The 15,091-nt window shown below is 44.7% G+C and overlaps 1 protein-coding gene across 1 annotated transcript in view; it reads left to right on the forward strand.

Annotated features, from left to right (window-relative positions):
* Positions 1 to 15,091, forward strand: part of slc25a21 (solute carrier family 25 member 21) — a 72,562-nt gene that overhangs the window by 42,626 nt on the left and 14,845 nt on the right. The window contains exon 4 of the mRNA XM_040199536.2: positions 6,203 to 6,251. Coding sequence (XP_040055470.1) covers positions 6,203 to 6,251 — 49 coding nt within the window. The remainder of the gene's footprint in view (positions 1 to 6,202; positions 6,252 to 15,091) is intronic.

Here is a 15,091-nt window from a genome sequence, read left to right on the forward strand (position 1 = left end):
TATAAACCGAACTTCAGGTGTTTCTTTTTTGTGCCATTATTTTACAAAATAGGTAATAATATAATTGCAGTGTCCATTTGGCTTTAGAAACTAATATGGATTAAGGACGTATTTCATTACTGTAGCTTCCTCTCTTGGTAGTAGGTATAGTTCATTGGCCTCACCCAGCTTGTTGTTGTTTGGATTACCTCCGTGTGTTACATTTTATTGCACCCACGTCGCTGATCTGCCTTCTTGCCCACTAAAGGGTTAAATACAGTGTTTGTCATATTGTCACAGTCCATTAATCTTTGTATGAAACTCAATAACCCATAAACATGTAGTCATGACAGGCTGTAATTTTTTGATCATGGACTTTTTAATCCTGTGCATGTTTTCGTCCTTCATTCTTTTACTTTTACTTTGGTGCTTCCACCTCGGCTTTAAAAAATAATTAATCAGCGTTTCTATATCACTGCCCCGTCGCTGATGGATATCCTGTCGGCTTTGTTCCCACCGTTGACAAACTGCGGAGGAGCAGCCGCTCGCGGGTCTGTTTCGCGGTTTGTTTAGCATTCCATATCTGGTGTGTTTTGAAAAGTATTAATGGAGGAGATGCAGGATGACTTATCACCTGCAGGTTCAGTCAGGAGCGCCTTGCAAAACCAGAGTGGGCCTGTGAGGTGAAGCCTTTGTCACGGTGACACTCTGGTGCTTTATCTCACGGCTTGCAGCAGCAGGTCGAGACGGTTATTTTCTGCTGTGGCTCTTGATGAACCAAGATATGGAAGTGTGTAATATAATGATTTTAAAAACAATCTGAGATGTATATCTTCACTTCTGAATGTCGTTTTAAAGAAATCATAACCTAAAATGTCATTTCACTTTGTTGGTCCATGTTTAATTAAACCGCTGTTTTACTGCTTTTAATGATATTAATTATTTTATGAGAGTAATCTGGAAATATCTTGAGCGTGATTCAGGAAAGTAGAGTTAGAGTTTAAGCTATCGTGTGTAGCCTTTAGCAGGAGAAGTAAGCGTGTGAAAACGAGCGACCCGTTTGTCTCTCATGTGTTCGCCCATTTAAAAGGGGGCTGTGTTTCCTGTGGCAGTGACCTTCTCCCTGTGGCTGCTGGGAATTACAGTCATTCAGTGCGCGTCTCGGTATGATGGATGACACCTGCAGCCGTTGAGCAATCGCTCCCTGGCACAGTGTTATTCTTCTTCTATCTCACCTTTGCGTGGGAGCAAACCGTGTGCATTCCCCAGCATAAACCGACGGGCACAATCACCTCATCTGCTTCGTGTTTGATCTTATCTCTTTCGGAAAAGACCATTCAGAAGGATCGGATCGTCTTGCCGATACCTCGGCAGCGCTGCTAGAGAGGCGTCGCTCTCTTAGGTTCTGCAAAAATCCCTCCAGCTGAACAAGCAGCGATGCAGCACTTAAAAATGAAATGTTTCCACTGCGACTTGGCGCAGAATGTCTTTGTCTCAGTGTACCTGTAGGAGTGAATCGTAACTGCTTTGCTGCAGACACTCTTTTGTGTTTTAGTTCACGCGTCTGACTGGAAATACTGGAATCTCCCTGTGTGTCACTCACTTAGACCTTGCAAAGGAATATATGACGACCACATGGCAGGGCACCGTGATAGCATGGGAGGGTGACTACAGGCCAAGCAGGAGACTCTGCAGCAGCAGCATCATCATCATCATCATCATCATCTCCCTGGTTTTCACCGTGCTCACTGCATCGGAGGCACTGGAGGGGTGTGAAGTGCTCCCGCGAGTGTGCGTGGTCCACTGCCGCCGCGCTCTGTGATTAAACGGCAGTACGTGCCGACAGCTGGAGTGGAAGAGCGTGACGCGCTGGGGCACAGCGGAGCGAGAAGCAGCCTCTCAGCGGTGCCGAGGAAATTACACGTTTGGTGTCCTGAGAGCCCCGATGCAGTTTCCGTGACATGTCAACACGCGGCGCGATGGAAACGTTTAATGTCGCCATTATCCCCCTCGACTCTGGGATGCAGTGTTTTGTCCGAAAAATCATCGCAATTTAGTTTCAGAACACAAGTAGATACCTTGCATTTAGTTAAAAAAAAACACAAATGTCTTATTGCATCACCGAGAAGCGCACACCTTCTATTTAATGAACAATAATTCCTGTATTTGTTTAACCAGCCTCTGTTTTATTTTCTCCACCATGATCGCAAACTGAGATTTTACTGTAACTCATCAAGGTAACTTATTGATTATCCCAATAAACGTTTCTGTTACTACCTGCAGATAATGTTATGGTCCCTCCCCAATGCCGGATCACCATTTGTTGCCAAACTTGAGCAGCAAACGTGTGTGTGTGTGTGTGTGGGGGGGGGGGTGTGGGGGTGTGTGTGTGTGGGGGTGTGTTGCGATGACATAAGCTGTCAGTACACCCCGACACAGACAGAGACACACCTGGCAAAGTAGTCCAAATGGCTACTGCGAAAGCTCCAGCTGAAGTAGGTGTCTTTCTCTCCGGTCACTGTGCCGGCTGGTAGTGAATCGCTCCACTAACAATAGCCTCAAATGTCCAAGTTGTAAGCTCGCATACTTTGTTTATCTTTCATCAGTTCGATAAATGCAACGCCCTCTTCTGCAGTATTCTCCCTTGTATGATTGACAACTCACACAAAAGCATTTGTTTGCACCTTTTCTCGACTGGAAAAACAAACTGTTGCTCTTGGCACATTTACATACAACCAAGAGGATCTTTGCTTCTGGTAGTTGCCATGCATTCTGCAGCATCAAGGTATTTGCTAAAGGTGCGCTAAACGTCCAATGTTGGTTGCACGTTCTGTTCTTTTAGATTTCCCCTTCAGCCCGTCAGCTCATCTGCCATGAGCCGTTCTTCAGGAGGAAGATCGTTAGTCTGACGCCGAAATAAGCCCAACCTTGTTTTGTATCATGCTTGTCATCGCTTGATCCTTCTGCAACTGACATCCTGGAAACGCAACATGCATTAGTGACTGACGTCAACCTCGGAAACCCGCGGCGAGCAGCTAGAGACACAAACTCCCGACAGCCTGAGAAGTGGAGTCAACACGCTGAACTAATCACCGTATCTGAACGGCGCAGCAGGCCAGGCCGGTTAATTAGTAAAGAGTGTTAACTACTGTTACCGTTCTAAGTTAATGAAGCATTTGCTAACCTGTACGCTTTAGAGTTCCTGTACTCTGAGGTTTTTACGATGAGGCCCAAAATCCAGTGTGAATCAAGTTAAGTGAAGTATCCAGATGTGCACAGCTGCTCTGGTCACTGGCAGGTAAAACTAAGCCTCTAGCGCTGCACTCCTTTTGATATTTGATGAAAATAATACTCAACTTGTTATATAGCTTGTTGATGATGGAAACGCAGACATGTGACCCCCACCATTATAACCTGGACCTCGCTTATATTTACTATTGCTGTTGTTTCAAACCTTATTATTTATATTAACCGTAGTATCATATCTTTCCGGCCTCTCACCCATTGTATACCTTTCCATTGTACCAAACCTATAACTACTAATGAATGGCAGATTATCCTTAATAGAAAGGCAGGAAGTTGTGCTCCATTTCATTATCATGTGTGTGGTGGGTTTTAAATGTCCTGCTGAGACCCTTCACCCGGTGGCTGAAAAGGAAATGTTGCGATTAAAGGACCAGAAACCATTTAGTGAATGTTTCTAAATGTAATAAATCTTGATCTTATCTATGTCAAACTGGAAATGTTTTCTTGAAATATGGGCCTTTGAATAGAAACAAAACAATTTGTGGTGAAGGTGATTTAACAACTTTCCCGCTGTAGCCTGCAGGTCTTAGTTGAAAGTAAGCCAGCCAAGTAGTTTATACTTTTACTCCACTACGGTTCTTCTTTTATCTGAGAGCCGTTACTATTCTTTATTCTATATAATTGTTTACAGTAAAGCTGTGGATTAAGTTTTTATGGGGATATATTGTCAAGTGTTTAACTACCAAATGGTAATGTGAGTAGTTAATATGTCTCCGTGTCCACCGGATACATCCTCAAAAGTAGTGTTAGAAATAATAATTAGATGATGCAGAGCCTCACCGACGCCTAAAATAGTGCTTTTACTTTTCACTCCTTAGTCGTTTCATTACTACAGCGTTGTAGTAATCCAGCTTTAAGTAAACTTACTAGTAAATGTTCAAAAGCACAAGCTATGTACCAATAAGTTATCTTAGTCTTCAGAGACTCGCACTTAGAATAGAGTGTTGTGTTTCTATTAGATGGCAGAAGCTCTCCTTTCCCCCGGACGCCACCCCCATCACCTGTTGGAGCATGTTTGGTCCCTTCCCAGGTTCTTTGTGTTTGCACAGGCTGATTGAGCGGCTTTGGTTTCATCGGGTAATCTGATTACCTGCTGAAAGATCTGATGCGCCTCGTCCTCACTGCAAGGCCACGAAACGATGCGTCCAAAGCCGTCCTGTTGGCTATTCAATACAGTGTCATCAAGCAACCGGAGTCAGGTCAACTGAGCCGTACGAGATGGAATGTTGTCTGACTCTCGCCTGCTGGTTGCTTGGTTCAGTAGTTCTTGGTTCTTCTGTCCACATATTTAGATGCAACAGCAAAAAAACAAAACCAAAGGACGCACTCTTTTTGTAGAGAATATATTTAATTGAGCTAATTAGAAACAGTCCATATTACTCAGCAGCTGTGTACACACACAGCGGAATCTGCACGGCACCAGGAAATGGATTTAGTGAGAATTTTGAAGTAAAAAAATAAAAAAACAACCTTGATTTGAGTTGGAAGGCTTCCGTGCCAAAGCAGTGGCTTTTTCAACACAGATGCACATAGTTAGCGTGTGTGTGTGTGTGTGTGTGTGTGTGTGTGTGTGTGTGTGTGTGTGTGTGTGTGTGTGTGTGTGTGTGTGTGTGTGTGTGTGTGTGTGTGTGTGAGAGAAACCTCAGGGGCCCGAACTGATCAACCCTGCTGCATTGGGGTTTTTTCGGCCTTCACAAATGCCGAAAAATTATAGTAATTCGACGGGAATGTAGGAACAACGTCTCAGTGGGTCGCATTCAGGCGCATTCAGACCCATGTTCTTGCAAAAATGGCCCAATGATCAAAACTGGTGGTTGGCATTCTAGTCGGGCAGAGGGACAATCAGCGTGATGATGGGGTCTGTTAGAAGGCCGGCAAACACTGGTTGTTGGTAGCAAAAGCGTTGAGACTGCCAACACTAAAACTGTAGATAGTACTTGAAAAAGAATCTCCCGAAGATGCATTTATTGGCCGTCAGTCAACTTTCCTATCATAAGTAGATCCGTCACACTTGACATAAAACGTCATGCTTTCTGATCCAGGATGGCTTTGAGAGATGAGAACTGTTCAGCTGTACGAGTTCAAATTGGGTCACTGGTAGTTTTCACCGGCAGCAACACTGTAATGTTCAGCACTGTAACAGTACGCAGGACAAAGACTTTTAAGGAGGACATTCCACGACTAATAAGCCCCGTAGGAATGCAACTAATTATTGTCATGAAATATGTTGTTCATTGTAGTAAAACATTGTCATATGACTTGTTATTTCCACTCAACAGTTCAAAATCCTCGAATTGATTGATATAAGCCAGAGATTTGCACAATAACCCGCAAATGTTAGAAGCTGGAATTAGAAACTATATTTTTGCTTGAGACGTGACTTAACTTTAAATAATGCTTCACGTCCAAGCGAGTAACTAATGTCTCTTCTACCATTTAGTGTCACTTTCATCTGGCTTTCTGAAAAGAGTTTAACATGTTCCTGGGGTTTCCCTTTGATTTTCTAAGACAAACCGCATCCACTGCAGCGATTACACATGTAAACCTCGTGAGTGAACAATGATTACCTTGTGAGCGCAGAAAAACTACAGCTCCCACGGTAATTTACCACTGCTGGTACCCACGTATGATCACCTTGTATGTATGAATCCAAAAAAAAAATAAGAATATTAATATCTGCTAAAATGTTCTGTTGGAATGATAGTTCCAGAGTTAGATAATTGTTTATTATTAAAATAGTTAAGTTATATAAAGGTTTTAAAAGAGCGTTTCTTCCATCTGAACCCAAAGTTCTGGTTTAATGAACAAATTGCATCACAAATTGCATCCGACAATGAAACGTAAACATAACAACCAGCATTCACCTCAATGCTCATGGTTATTAAAGTGACGTAACCTGAATGTTTCTGTCCCTCAGGTCTGGTAGAGATCTGCTTGATGCATCCCCTCGATGTAGTGAAGACGAGGTAAGTCACCCATTCATAACTTTACAACTCATAGACAAACACCAATATTTTGTGTAACTTTAATGAACGCATAATTGTCATACACGAATCCACATTAATCCACATCTGCGTCGAATCCTCTCGGTGGCTATTTGGGTCTGTGTGTAGTGAAGTTCCTGGAATTCCAGTGCTTTTTCTTTTCTTTCCTTTTTTTTTTTGCAGCTGGCCAAGTCTGCGCTCATTCTGCTCACAAGTGGCCAGCGATGCCAAAAGCCGTAGACATTTTGTGGAAAATGAAACGCATCATTGACCTTTTCATTCCCTCCAAAAAAATAGTTTTTATCTCCGCAAATCAAATTTTTAGCCTTATTACTTCCTTATAAGAAAGGGACTCGCGATCGACTGCCGCTCAATGAACTCACTGTGGTTAATACCTGATACCTGGTGCTGCGTCAGCATGTCTTTTCTTGCGTGTCGTGCGAGTGGTGGCGGCCGCGTCGAGCCGTTGAGTGATCAGGAGCCTGCACGCCGCAGTGTCTCAGCCGGCCATAAACAGGTCGTGGGCTACTACTAAAGCTTTATAGTCTTTCACAGGCCCAGCCGAGACCTCTGGCTTCGCTTTTACCACCTCCCTGCCCCGCTCACCACTCCTCAGTAAATTGTGCCTCTTTTTCTGTCATTTACGGCAGCAGTTTCTTGGTAAATAAATTGCTCTGTGTGCCTTTTAAAAAAAAAAGAAAGAAAGAAAGTGAGATGGTTGCACTTTGAAGGCCGTGCCACCACCTGAACACGGAGAGAGCGAAGCGCCGGGATAAAAGCCAGGGGCGAGCGGTGGCGTATTAGTCGATACTCGATACTTTGAAGGCACACGGTGTGATTTATTGTCCCGCCTAGGAACCATGGGGGTTTATTACAGGTACGGCCGGCGCTGTGCCTGTCCGTCCTCACACGGGGTCAGGGTTAAAAGTGCACCCGCTATTTTCTTTGTAACGCTCTTCCTTAAAAAGCGGGAAAAGGCGCTTTAAAATCTGACAGGTTTATCTGTTTATTTTCTGTTTTTGTCGCCATGTGTTCCGTTTGATAGGCTTTCTGCTGCTGAGAGACGCATCTGTGTAAATGGATTCCCTTTGCTCGTGATCGGGGTTTGTTTGTTTTTTAACAAAGCGAACAAACAGAATGGTCTTTCTTCTTTTTAATTTGGAGCTTTTGATGACGTCATAAAAGCGTCCAAACGGCAGGAGGTTGCCGCTTCTTTTGATGGTAGGCGAGTATACATGCAATCGTACTGAACGCGCGTGTTCCGCGCTTTAACACACATCGATTCATAAACCAAGCATACATACCAGCTAATTAGGACACTGAGGGAGCGGAAATCTATTAGCAGGAACCTTGGAGCCAAGAGTCAGACACAGACACACCTTCACTTGGTCTCTCTCTCTCGCTCGCTCGCTCAGGCATGGCTCTTATTAGGCACCGGCTCCTGCTTTAATGTCCACCGGTCCAAATTGAACAGCAACTGGAGTAAATTTACTTTTTTCCACCAACTCGGAATCAAAGGGATTTTTTCCTCCTTTCTTTTTTCCCCTTTTACATTGTTTTTTTTTGTTTTTTTCTTTGCGCGGTAAACTTTACTAAACACGCACCTGGCTGGGAGCTGATGTTTAGCTCTTATTCAATAAAGGGGTTTATCTTTCTCCTATTCCCTTTGAGGGAGATGGAGTGGATACTGCTAAATGTGTGTGTTCCACAGATCTGAATAGGTTACCTAAATAACACGCAAGCAAGTTCATAATGACAAAACGATCAGCTCAGGATATTTATTAAAATACAGATATTTGTGGGGGATAATGAATGAATACATTTCACTGGACATTTTCGCCTTTGTTGTAGCACTTTTACTCCCCGTTGCGGGCTCGCTGACCAGTTGAGCCATGACCCCTGTAACTCACCTTTGCTAACAAGTACATCTATCTTACATCTGAGGGACTCCTGCAGAGCCCACGTTCCATCAGTGTGACTGAGTACCGCTTTCATCGTTGCGAAAGACTGGAACACGAAACAAATTTATGTTTCCCAACTCAGGGCTGCACCAAGCAGGCAGGTAGAGGCTCCGTGTTCCCATCAGGTGTAATGTGAAGCGCTCTTCTCTCTTTTTGTATTACAGATGACTGAAGTAGTAGGATTACAAAATAGTGTCAAAAAGTGTTTTCATTGTAAATCAATTGCATCAAATGCAGGAAGTGCTTGTTTTGTCTGAAATTAATGAAGCAAAAAAAGAATATATATATAGATTCCATAGACAATGATATAAAGACATTTGATTTTTCAGCATTTATTCATTGAGAACGCACACGCAGCGAGATTCTGTATCAGTAAAATCAGGTTAGATCGAAGCCAAACGGACAAAATGTTTAGGGAGGTTTTAGCGCTCTGTGCCATGATTCGATCTGATGAACTCTTTACTTTTTAGTATTTGTATCACATGCAAGGTCACATCTGAAACACTTTTCTTGTTCTTTAATTTGTCATTGTGTGTCAATCTGGGTAATAATCTGCTCTCTATGTAAATGTAGCATTCCTCAGAAAAGTTAACCGTTAATTGCCCCCCCCCCCTCCCAGCCCCTGTCTGCGTGGGTTTGGGGCAGGAATGCGGGGTAGGATAGAGAGAGAGAGAGAGAGAGCGCGGAGTTACAGCTTTTCATTAACCTGGAAACCACCTAGTTACATGGTTCATGGGCTGGTCTCAGCTCACTTGGAGGTAACAAAGGGTGTCGGGCGGCACTTTCTGCAGGGGGCTGCGCGCTCGGGGCACCCCATCTGACTCTGATCAGGTTCTCCCTCTCATTAGAGAGTTGCACTGAGCCTGCATTTCCCTTCATGTCGAGATCCTATTACACGCAGCTCCACCCTTCTACACATTCATGTGCAAACAAACTCGCGCTCATCTCGCTCCCCATCACCCGTTTTACTTCCGGCCCGAGGAGTGAAACCTTCCCCCGTGGGGGCGCGTCTCTCTGAGCGACTTCTCCTGGCATTTTGTGGAACTTCGATTGCGGTTTCTTTTGCGGTGCACTTGATCCGATGCGTTTTCAGATTCATTTTGTGCAACTCTTGACTTATCCCCTCCCTCTCCCTGTGCACACACACTTTCTTTCCCTCGAATGCTTTTCCCATTCTGATCCTTTTTCTCGTCTCCCTCCGTTATCCAGTCTGTGCATAGCTTCATTCACCTGTGGACGGATTAGCCTTTACTTCAGCTGACATAAACTGCAACAACATCATGTTCCGTCTGCCGTCATTCCCTTTGAATTTGTGGTTTGTTATTATGTAATGTTGTTTTAAATCCCTGTTCTTTTAGAAGATGTGTATTGAATTATGCAATCGTATTGTATGACATGGCTGTCAAGAGTCCTTGCAAACCACTAAGCCTGCCAGTAGCCGGTTCCAAGCCTGATTAGAAAAACCTGGTACAGGGCCTTGGTCACTGCGGTATCCATGGCAACACTACCTCCATTTGGTCCCAGCATGCATGAAAGTGTGTCCCACTTGGGGGGCTTGAAAGTGATCTTTGATGAGGGCTTTGACAGATGACGTCCAGTCATTTTGGGGGAAACGCGTGACAGCGCTGAGGACGGCCCAAAGGCTTCACCCCTTCTCTCCACCTCCCACCTCCGTTTGCCCCCCAACTGCTCGGTGAACCCCAGTGCACTTATGGAGGAATCCCTAACAAAACCCTCAAACAGCAGGCCACAAAGCGGCGGCAGCCTGATAGCAGATCTTGCCTTGTAAAGGAGCAGGCCGCAGGTCAGCGGTTGTCAGGCAGGCTCATAATCCCTGCGGCTCGGAGAGACTGCAGGCTTGGCTCAAAACACCACAGAGCCCAAAACACCACAACGTGCATCTAGGATGAAACGGGCTCAGTCCGTGCAGCGCTTCATTGCACGAGCATTAGCCAGGCCGAGTCCAGTGCACAAGGTGGAGAGCAAGTCCTTTCATGACCAGGGCTTTTTTTGCAGGATTAAAAAGGATGCCACGGCATTCCAGCATACTCTCTGAGTTACATTTAATGCCAAAGCGGGAAGCGGTGGGGACTCTGCAGAAAGTAAGACACAAAGTGAGAGTTGGTCGATTGGGGGATTGGATGGACCTGTGGCATGTTCATATCCCATCATAGAAAATGAATGCTTGCGATTTTGTTCACTGTAATCTAGGGTTTCAGCTCCACGTGCCCTGGACATTTGAAAAATGTACAGTCAAATGCTGTCTGTTGAGTTTAAAAACAAGTAATTAATTCAAATAAAGACTGACCTAATCAAGTAATAACACTCGTCATACTGACAGAAGCTCAAACGCACACTGACCAACCAGAGCGAGGTATCGGCCGGCACGGACCAGCTAACGGGCTCTGATGCCCATGGTGTGACTGCTACGTCATTACTATTCACATTTCTACAGTCAACTATCTAATAAAAGCAAAATGCCAGAAAAATAAACTTTTAAAACTCAACCTTTTCATTTGAATGTTGTGACAGATGTTTCTGCAGTCACAACTGGATGACTAAATGACAGATTTCCCCAATGGATTGAGGCGCACATAAAGAGCAGATGTGCATTTTAATGTTTGTGTGTGAGTTTCCTACTAGCGCACCTGTAATCATTATCAGTGAAGGGCTTCACCATCCAGTGTACTAATTACAGAGTGGAGGCGTTGTGTGCTTTGACTTCTCTAGACCCTGACTGTGCTGCTCCTCTGCCGCCCCATCGCTTTCTTTATTTTTGACTTTCAAAACTCTATATCCTTTATCCAGCGTTCATCGCCTGTTTGCCCATCTCTTGCGTGCAGCTTTTTGGACTTCATAAAGGCTTTTTAATTCTAGGCAAAGCATTTTTGTCACTGGGGCTTTGCTACTTGAACATAATGTGACCAAGCTGCATTGGATGCAGGACTCAATTGGCACAGCTCTGTGCTCAGTGTAACACCTCTAATGATTTATCATAGATGCAAACTGTTGGATAGATTGCCTGTAAAAAACAACAACAATATATAACTATTGTGAGTGCAGCTGACGTGTTGGACACTTAAAGGCTCAGCATTGCCGCTGTGCCAAAGAAAATAATAAGGATGCATATTCACACAAATCTTTCTCCCGTCATTCCGCGCTCGCTGATGCAGAAGTCTCTGTGGACAAAGCTACAGGAGGACATGTGGGCCTGTGGCGTGCACATGTGCTGCTTTCTTTTCCTTGCCTCCTCTTCTTTTTTTGGTCTTTTTATCCGTGGCTATCTGGTTGCTGGTGTGTTTTCTTCTAAGATGGTGGGATAGAGGATGATTGGCTCTGATGTACCACATTCCAGCCACAATTACTCATGTAATTGCTGGGGTTGGCTTGCATGCGAAGATTGCAAAGACCAGGACGAAATATATTACAGCAAGTAACAAGTTGCACTTGTTCCATAATTCCACTGTACGTTTTCCGCTTGCATGCGCTCTATAAAAAGGTTCTGCCTTCAGATAACAGAATACAACGGGGTGCTCAAAAGTCTTCATCACTGACTGGACCCATAATACTTCATGTCAATCATGATGCACTTAAAATAACTGGATCTAAGGTACAAGATCCAGTTGGATACTGAACTGACCCTCGCTATTCATTCAGTTCTTCCCGAGTAATACTAGTGGACGAGAGAGTAGTTGTATTTTCCTGAGGAAGATGAATATAGAATATAGTGGTACCCTTTGACTTGGAGACCTCTTTATCCATAATAGTTGCAGGATCATTTCACTACATTCAGCCCAACATTCCGCTTTGACAAAACCAAATGATGTGGCTCCAGTCTAAATAAGTCTGACCAAACGCTTTAACGCATCAAGCTACAAACGTTTATACGTATTGACGAACATTACGAGGTGCCGAATGCAGTGAAGTAGCGGTGATTCTCGGGTTTCTCCCTGGAAGCACGCAGGGCAGTTGTCTTCTGTCTGGAGCGCACTGTGTTACAGCCAGTGGTCTCCAGAAAACCTCCTGCAGCCCGTCCTCACATCAAAGTGGCCGTTACTGTGGCTGGCCCGGACCAGTCTATCACCGGGCAGTCCTGACCTACGCTTGTCTGGCCTGCCGTCTGTCTCGGCTCCTGTCTCCTGCTTTTAAGCTGCTCTGGTTCTATGGGGGAATACTTGCGGCGCTTTGGATGAACAAGTTTTTAATATTAAATGTACTGTTAAATCTGCTGAGCGGTATGTGTTATAAACAGCATAAATATCCTTCTAAAACGGCATTAGCGCCGTCATTTCAGTTAACAGCATTTGGCAGAGGTTAAACACCCGAGAAACCCTTTCTGTTTTGCAACCACTTGCTGGAAATGTCAGAATAATTACTTATTTCTGCCATCTGCTCCCCTGCATTAGGGACTTTCTTAATTCGCTACAGTCCTCTCAACATGTAGAGGGATCTGTCAGTCAACCAGAGGTTTGCAATGCTAAAAACATCTGAGTCTTGGCCCTTCCTAGCCCGTCCTCACGCTGTTTTATGCGGCTCTTTTCCTGCTCTAGCACACTAACACAGCCTGATCTCGGGTCACAGAGGTCACACTATATGAGCACACATCTGGACCCACAAACTGGTCCCAACGTCACCATAGGGAATCGCGGGAGTCCGTTTTATCAGAGCGAGAACGAATCCAGAGTGGAAGAGCAACGTCGCAGCGCTTTGTACAGAGCCACTTTCCCGCCCCTTTGTCTGCACCACAACCTGCTTTATAACGTCGGCGGCCCGCGGTTCTGCAGGTTTGTGGTGCTGGTGAAACCCAACCCGGCCTGATCCGGATCAAGCTCTGGCAGCCTGGCGTGTCACAAGCACCCAAAGGTTTATCACGTCCCCGCTGCTCCCAACTTGCATCTTCTTTCCCTAAACTTCATTTTCCTATTGCTCTCTCCAAGGCGGGTCGGCCTTTATTTGGCGTCCTCCTGACAGGCTCAAACACGTTGCCTTCAAACCATTTTGATTCCATTGAACGATACGTGTTTTCCTAACTTGTTTTTTTTCCATGTTATTGTACAGGATGGAAGTCTGATGAAATTATCATTATTGCATCATATTTACCAGTTTGCAATAAGTGCAAACCACACAACATTTAATGTGCACTGTTTTTATTTATTTCTGTGAACAAAAGCATGCTCCGTGCTCAGGCGTCATACTTGTTGTGCTATGTTCCTTTTTGTCGTGAAAGACTTTTTCTCCCACTGAGTGTCAGTCAGCACCGATGACCACTGTGTTAACAAGTAGCCGCCATCGGATCCAGAAGGGGCAACCTTTTATTTATGGTGCCGCCCTTTAACCCTGTAGCACAATAGAAGGCCAAAGACACAATTGGCCGCATTTGCCATGTTGGACCATTTAGGATCGGAAAAGTGTTCTTAACCTCATGTGCAAATGCAATGGACTCCTGCCATCTTTATGATCCTGCTCATTAAAATTAATTGTGTGGCTGTAAAAATAGATTCCCCTTTTATGTTGCCCTCTAGATTGTCTTATGCACTTTAGATCTAACGTGAGAAATTACTATACTTTCAGCCGTTCCACTTGGTGATTCACTATATTTTGTTGTCAAAGCACTTGGCATTCCTGGAGTGAAGGCATGAGTAGATCAAGGCTCTCGCTGTAGCAACCAGTCCAAATACACAGCAACACACATCAATCATAACTTCCATACTTGAGGAAAATGGCACACAATTTGAAATATTACAGCAAAATGTTGTAGAATACTTACCCGTTGTGGGCTGGGTGATTACTTGTTTATATAGAGTGTTAGTTGATGTATCAATCTGTCTGAATAGCTATAAATATGATCAGCCTTATTAGATCCTACATTTAAAGTGAGCGAGTCATCGAAACATGGCACTGAGGGAATACCCCCTAATTTAACAGGGCACGTTTTTAAGAGATCTCCTAAAAAGCATAGCCGGCCCCTTTTTAACATTGAACCCATCAAACCTCTGCCTTTTGATCAAACCCCTTTACACCTTTTCCATATATGTATATTTTAACACCACCATTAATGAGCCTCACCTCAACATCTCGCCCTCGGTCGGGTGACAGCCCGTCTTGTTGGGCCCCGGGTCAAGCCCATTACCACCGGGGTCTGGGAGCGGACACGGCTCTGCAAGGCCCTCAAACGCAGCACTCCGGTCCATAAAAATATAAAGAATGGGGCTCTTGCCTGGTACTCCCCCATCATTTACTTTTTTGACTTCTTTGTGGACGCCTAGAGTTTGTCATTTTAAAGGCAGTGGAGGTCAGGTGGGCCAGTTCTTTTGGGATTATTTACTTGCTTGTCTCGCTCACAGAAGCACCACCCTGCCCTCGCCCTCGCCCTCACCTTCACCTGGGCGGCTCCGGGCTTGTAAAGCACAAGCACAGGGATAGCGAAGGAGTACTCTTGATGAACTCACAGATCTCATGAGCACACTGTATCTTTGCTAGTTTTCACTGAACAATGAGTTTATAGGAAGCCGCAGCGTTTAGAATCTGCATGGCTGACTGCAAAATGGCTCCGCCGTAGAGGCCGTCTTGTGCTCCTCTTCAGCCAACCAGTATCTTCTCACTCACTGAGATTTTATAAACAGAAACTAGAGACATTTGTCTGTACAAATCCTCTAAAACAGAACTGACTGAAAATCTGTGTCTTATTTTCCAGCGTTGGTTGCTGCGAAGAGCAAAATTAGCAGCTTCTGAGAGTCCCCGTCTTACCACAAGATCTTCTGGTCCTCCCTATTATGTCCCACTCCCTTGGCCTTGCTGTTTGGTCCGTGCCTTTTTATGGCAGGGTACGAGAGGGCCATGAGGAAATGAGGTGACCTTGGG

The sequence above is a fragment of the Gasterosteus aculeatus genome, chromosome 15 (assembly GCF_964276395.1).
Source record: "Gasterosteus aculeatus chromosome 15, fGasAcu3.hap1.1, whole genome shotgun sequence".
Taxonomy (NCBI): Eukaryota; Metazoa; Chordata; class Actinopteri; order Perciformes; family Gasterosteidae; genus Gasterosteus; species Gasterosteus aculeatus.